General features: G+C 35.7%; 1 protein-coding gene across 1 annotated transcript in view; it reads left to right on the forward strand.

The window, feature by feature from the left end:
- RSPH1 (radial spoke head component 1) overlaps positions 1–2,212 on the forward strand; it is a gene marked incomplete in the record, with an annotated part of 14,550 nt that extends 12,338 nt beyond the window's left edge. Inside the window, 2 exon segments of the mRNA XM_015821925.1 lie at positions 475–615; positions 1,806–2,212. Of these exon segments, the coding sequence (XP_015677411.1) occupies positions 475–615; positions 1,806–1,852 (188 nt within the window).
- Between the last annotated feature and the right edge of the window lie 4,159 nt (positions 2,213–6,371).

Genomic DNA, 6,371 nt, shown 5'->3' on the forward strand with positions numbered 1-6,371 from the left:
TTATTATTATTATTATTATTATTATTATTATTATTATTATTATTATTATTATTATTATTATTATTATTATTATTATTATTATTATTATTATTTTATACTCACATATGGATCTTGTGGTAATGCCTGAATTTTAGAATGTTTTGTCTTTGAAATTACCTCTTTGGAAAATCTCCCCCTTCAGCGTGGACTTCTCTTTCTGAATTGGGATGGCATTGGGAGAAGAACAAAGCAAGACTGTCTTTTTTTCCTTAACACTTTTACATTGTTTTAATCAGTGCTTTTCTTCCTCTGTGTTAGGAATTTCTCTTGCTGTATTTGTCTTACAAAGAAAAAAAAAAAGACTTTTGTCATCTGTTTGGAAGGAGAATTTCACGTCGTACATTATTAATGAAAAGACATAGCACAGAAATTAAGTAAGGCAGAGATTACTTGCTTTTCTAATTTTTCCTTCCCTTCTCCGCACCTTTATTTCAGCTGGTGAGGAGAGTGCTGCTGAAGGACCCTCAGAAAGTGCAGAGGCTGCTGCAGAGGCAGGGGAGGCCACTGAAGCAGCCTCTTCACCGAAAGATATGGAGGAAGAAGAGGAGGCAGCTAAAGATGACCAAGGAGATCAGGGTGAGGGGAAAGGGAGAGGGAACATGCAGTGAATAAGTAAGCTGGTTACTCAGAGAGGACTTCTGCTGAGTATTAAGTATTTACACAATTTATCTCCTGCTTTTTGATTAAAAGACATGGTATACAAAAACAGTACACAAGACAATGCTAATGTCTTAGAACAGTGGTGGCGAACCTATGGCACGGGTGCCAGAGGCGGCACTCAGAGCCCTCTCTGTGGGCACGCGCGCCGTCGCCCCAGTCCTAGGCCTTCAGCTGGGTTTTATAAAACCTTTTCGTTTTAGGCCGCCGCCGCCGTGTGCAAAAAAAGAAAATGGTTTAATCAGTCAATTTCAACTTCTTGCGGGGAAAAAAAAGATCTTGCAAAGTTGGAATTGATTGATTGAACTTTTTAGTCGCACCCAGTCTGCCGTTATCACCGCAGCCATGCCCACCCAATGGGCCACACCCACCCGGCACCCAACGATGCATAAGTGGGTTTTGGGTTGCAATTTGGGCACTCGGTCTCTAAAAGGTTCGCCATCACTGTCTTAGAATGTCTGGCACCTATTTAGAGAAAGTGCTGTGATTTTGCAAAATAGTTCTACTCCAATGTACTTGAATTAAGAAGCACCATGTTGGGAAGCTTTTTGCTGTTTACAAAAAAAGGAGGAAGGTGAAGAATCCTCAGTTTGGGCAAGGGCAAGATCACATGCCTGCCATCTTGGTTTTTTTGCTTCTCCTTCCCACCCACCCCTTTGAGGAACCTGTTCAGGTAGACATTCAAAACTGCATTGTTTTTGAATGTGGATGTAAGAGTTAGGCTCTCTGTTCCTGAATCATCATGTTGGAATATAACATTGTACAAAATTGCAAAACCGAATCTTTACTAATAATGGATATACAAAGCTTTTTTAAAAAAAAAACCTTTACCAATATCCAATTGAACACCATTCTCTTTCTTCATAATCTGTATTTAATCATCATGCTCCTGATTTCTCTAAGATTTTCTTAGCATTTTAAAATCTATTTTGCTCCGTTCTTTCTTTCCTGTCTTGTAACATTGTCTATATTTGGTTTTAGTTTAAGCCACTCAAGGAACTGTTTTCAGATTCTTTGGTTTGAACTACTACTTACAAAACTGAGAGTTCACAAAGAAGAGTGTTGCTATTTTTAATGTTAGTCTGTTTTTTTCCCCTCCACAACCATAGCTGAAGAAAAGGAAGAAGATACAAGAGAATCTGAACCTCAAGAATAATGGACACAAATTACAAAAGCATGGAAAGGAATTAGTTTTAATTCAGTCACATAAAGTTCATTAATTGAGAATTTGAATACATATTGAATTCTCTCACTGAAATCATTGGCTAATTGTGCTGAGTATATGACTTCAATTTCGGTAGTTTATTAGCTGGTTTGCTTGCTTAATGTTGGAAGCAGCAGACTTGTTTCTTTTCTGTCTGAGGTAAGATTTCCACTTCCATCTTTACTCATTCCTACCTCTTTTCTTCCTCCCCAACCCCCTCACCAAAAAAATAAAATGCTATCTTTTCTGAATTATTTTCAACACTTTAAAAAAGTTTGTTATGCATAGTTTAAAGAAACAATAAAATTTATATTGACTAAATTATATTGACTTATTTCTTCTCCTACATAATATTACATTTTTTTTTTCACTCTCTGTCCTTTTCCTTCTGGTCCAATAAAATTGCAAATAAATTCTGTTCAATTTTCTGCATATCCCTCCAAGAGATTTTGTACAATCCAAGCCATACTCTTTGGTCAATTATGATTCTAAGGGAATTAAAATTAACTACAGCCAGCTTCAACCAATGGTTTAAAAAGATTGGAAGACAGTACATAGACTGGAAGAAAATAAGCATGGAAACAAAAACCAAGGTACCTTCTTGGCTATATCAACATGCTGTCTTACTCCAGTCACATAAATGTTCCCACCATATTCCAGAGGACTTACATGCAACCCTCAATCCAAAACAAGTAACATACCCATTGCAACCAATTACTCTGGACAGCGTACATCATAAAAACACAAAACAATTGTAACAATTCAAACAATATAAAATAAATATACAGTATATGGCTGCTGAGTTAACACAATTCCCATAGTGTTTAAATTCATGATTCTGATTTTCATAATCATAACATTTGAAGTAGCACTTTTGTAGCTGGGGATTGAAATGTTTTACTTATCCCTATTTATTGGAATCAGCTATATGTTAAGTATGAAAATATAACTTCTAAAATTATAGCTGTAATATAAACAGTATATAAACATTTTCAGATATTTATAATGTGATTTATAATAGCTAATTTTGTAGCTGATTAAAGAAAAAAGATTAAAAAAAATAAATATATTTTAGTTATAGCCAGCTTATTTATTAACTTCAGTGGTATTTAAGAGTAACAAATGACTTGATTTATTAGACTTTTGAATGTTTTCCCTACCAATTATGCTATCCAGTACGACTATTGTTTAAATTCTGTACAGATGATTGAATTTCATATTTAGAGCAATACTGATATCTTGGGAGAAGAAAGCTAAATTTTCAGAAACAAATATCAGAAGCATGCATCCACTGAATATATCTCAACAAATAGGAAAAAAATCTGTGCATTAGAAGGAAATATAAGTTTCCTAGTTGATTATACATCAGGTAGGCTAGCATGAGAAGCCTCTAGACTCACCCTTTTATCTGTACTGTGAAAAACACCTCTTGAATTTTGTATGATTCCAAATGAATTTTTTTCTTTAAACCAGCAGATGTTGTGTTTAACTAATTCCACTAGATGTCACCCAAGACTGTTGTAGAGTTATTCTAACTTTAAAACATTGGAAAAATAAACATGGAAATAAATTTCAAACTTACCTGCATTTCCAGGCAAGTCTTTTAATCAACAATTACATTTATTAAAAAAATTAAGTCTTGGGAATGAATACATGTGATATTCCCTTATTTCATTTGTAACTTTATATTTCTCCATCTCTCCCTTCCTACTTTTCTCTTTAAAAAAACATCTGTTAAGGAGCAAAGATGCTTAAATCCTTTTATAACTAGTACATAGAACATCAGAGTTGGAAGGAACCTTGGAGGTTTTCTAGTCAAGCAGGAAACCCTATACCATCCCAGACAAGTGGTTGCCGAGTCTCTTCTTAAAAGCCCCCAGTGTTGCAGCACCTACAACTTCTGTAGGGAAGTTGTTCCACTGGTTAATTGTTCTCACACTGTTAGGAAAGTTCTTATTTCTAGGTTGCTTCTCTCCTTGATGAGTTTCCATCCATTGCTTCTTGTTCTGCCTTAAGGTGCTTTGGAGAATAGGTTGACCCCCTCTTTTTTGTGGCACCCAATCAAATATTGGAACACTGCTATTATGTCACCCCATCTTTTCACTAGACTAGACATATCCAATTCTTGCAACTGTTTGTAGGAGGACAGCATTCCCCCCAGGAAGCTAGAAGCTGATGACAAAGACAAAGACCCCTGAAATCTACATATCCCACCCAAACTCTAAAGAATGATTTTTAGGACACTGTAGGATTAATCCACCACCATCAAAATACCAAAAGGACATGCTCAAAAGCTCAGGTAAAAGTTCATGCCACAATAACATGAAGAACAACTCTAAATACAAAAGCCCAAGAAGGTATAAAAAACCACCACTCCCAGCAGCATGTGGTCAGCTGCTCCAGAGCCTCATGTCTTGTGGTTCTGCTCATCAATAAATTACAACCTTCTTTCTAAAGCAGTCTCCATTTTGTTTATTCTTGGCTTGGACTGGACGCCGATGAAGATTTTTCTTTCAACATGTTCTTCATATGATTTGGTCTTGGCCCCCTAAATGGTGGAAGAATATGGTGTTGATGGAAATGTCGGGTCTTATTGCACCAAGGCCTTCTCACCCAAAGTGGTTTATCTTGAAATTTTGGGTCCAAAATTGTACTTTCTATAGGTGTCTTGGATGTTAGTACATCAAAGCAATTTACAAAAGCTTCAGCCTAGAAGGGATTGTTTCCTAAAGCTTTTCTTCACAGTCCTTCTTTTATACAGATTCCTCCAATTGTCCAAGGAGGAGAAATTTATGAATTGTTACCATCGCCTCATTCTATTTATCTTATTATCAAAGGCTGGCAACTGCTACTGCTCTTACAAATTTAACATGGGACAAGTTAAGGAAAATAATGTGTGTGTTCCCCTGGTTTTGCTTCTTCTACAATGAGTTGTTTTAATGATTCAAGAGTATTGGCAAATTGATGTCACTCTTCTCCCTCCGTCCCCAAGAACTGGGTTTTGTGTACCGTACATTGATTGTCAATTGAAGCTACTGATTTTGACCTGTAAAATCCTTCATGGCTTAGTACCCAACCATCTGCTGATTGCTAATTGCTCCAAGCAATTAGATCTAGGAGGGAAAAACTGCTGTAAACCCAACACTTGCAGAAGTTTTGACAGGGGTAGGGGCTTGAGGCAAAGAGACTGCTTTTTCACCTCAGTAACTGTCATTTCTAGTTTTCTGCAAACTTTTAAAGATGAAGCTTTTTCAGAAAGCCTTCCCTAATGTTACTATCTCATTTTTATTTCTAGTGTAGTGTTGTGCTTTACTTTTTGAATGCATTATTTTGTATTTTTTTTCCTAGGTGAGCCACTGAGAGTTATTTTTGATTGCTGCAGCATAGAGTATGTATTTTTATTAAATTTTTATATCACCCATCTCCTCTATAAGGTAATTCTGGGTGGCAAACAAATAAATAGCAAAAGAAAAAAAGAAAAAGAAAACAGAGTCAATGACCCAGAGAGAACAGAATCATGTCACATTGAGGTGATTCACCTAGGATTAGTGGTCTCTCCAGGGATTTCTCACATCAGCTTGAAGTCAATAGTTGTTGGGCAGTTCGCAGTTTCTGAAGTATTAGATTTTTTTTTATGGTCAGATAATTATATATTATTTTCATAGTAATATATTATGAGCTGCTCAGAATCAGGTGATGACTAAATTGAATTAAATAAATGAACCACATCATCAAGGAATCATTATAGAATATGTCAATAGTAGAAACTACATTGCCAGAAGAGGGAAAAAAAACCTATTTAAAACTGGAACAGTTAGACAACTTTAAACTGCTTCAGCTGTGGGTAAGACCAAGGTTCATGAAGACACATCCTTTTAAAAAAAAGCTGGGCAACTTTGTGCTATAGTAAGAAGGATGTGAAGATGACCCCTGAGTCAATGGTGTAACTACAAGTTTTTATTGCAAATATGACTATTGGCCAGTCTGAGTCCTTACTTTTTCTTCCACAGTGCAACCGTTGGGGCCAAAATCCATCCAGCTACAATTTGCTTTTTACAAATTATTTCAGAAAATTAATTGATAAACCCACACAACATTAGTAGACGTACAAAAGAAGAACAATTATTCTAGTACAAAAGAAGAACAATTGTTTACTATGTACATTGTTGGTATCTTAAGAAAATGAAAACAAATGAGAAACATTTTAGATTGAGATTTGAGAATACTGCTATTGCCAAGGTTATGCACATTTATTCCCTGACCATCTAGAAAACGATTTCAAATGTGTCAAGATACAAAAAAAGTCTGAATAGCATAAATAATAGATAAGAGACTTGTGTACATTCATCAAAATGCACAATAAGTTGTCTTAATGGTTCAAAAATATTGGCAATCGATGAGTGCATTTCCACTCATTTCTCCAGCAGTTGTCACCTACAACGATCATTCCACCAGAGGGCGCTATCCTGCT

Source organism: Protobothrops mucrosquamatus, unplaced genomic scaffold (assembly GCF_001527695.2).
Source record: "Protobothrops mucrosquamatus isolate PMUCROS unplaced genomic scaffold, P.Mucros_1.0 scaffold1426, whole genome shotgun sequence".
Lineage (NCBI taxonomy): Eukaryota > Metazoa > Chordata > Lepidosauria > Squamata > Viperidae > Protobothrops > Protobothrops mucrosquamatus.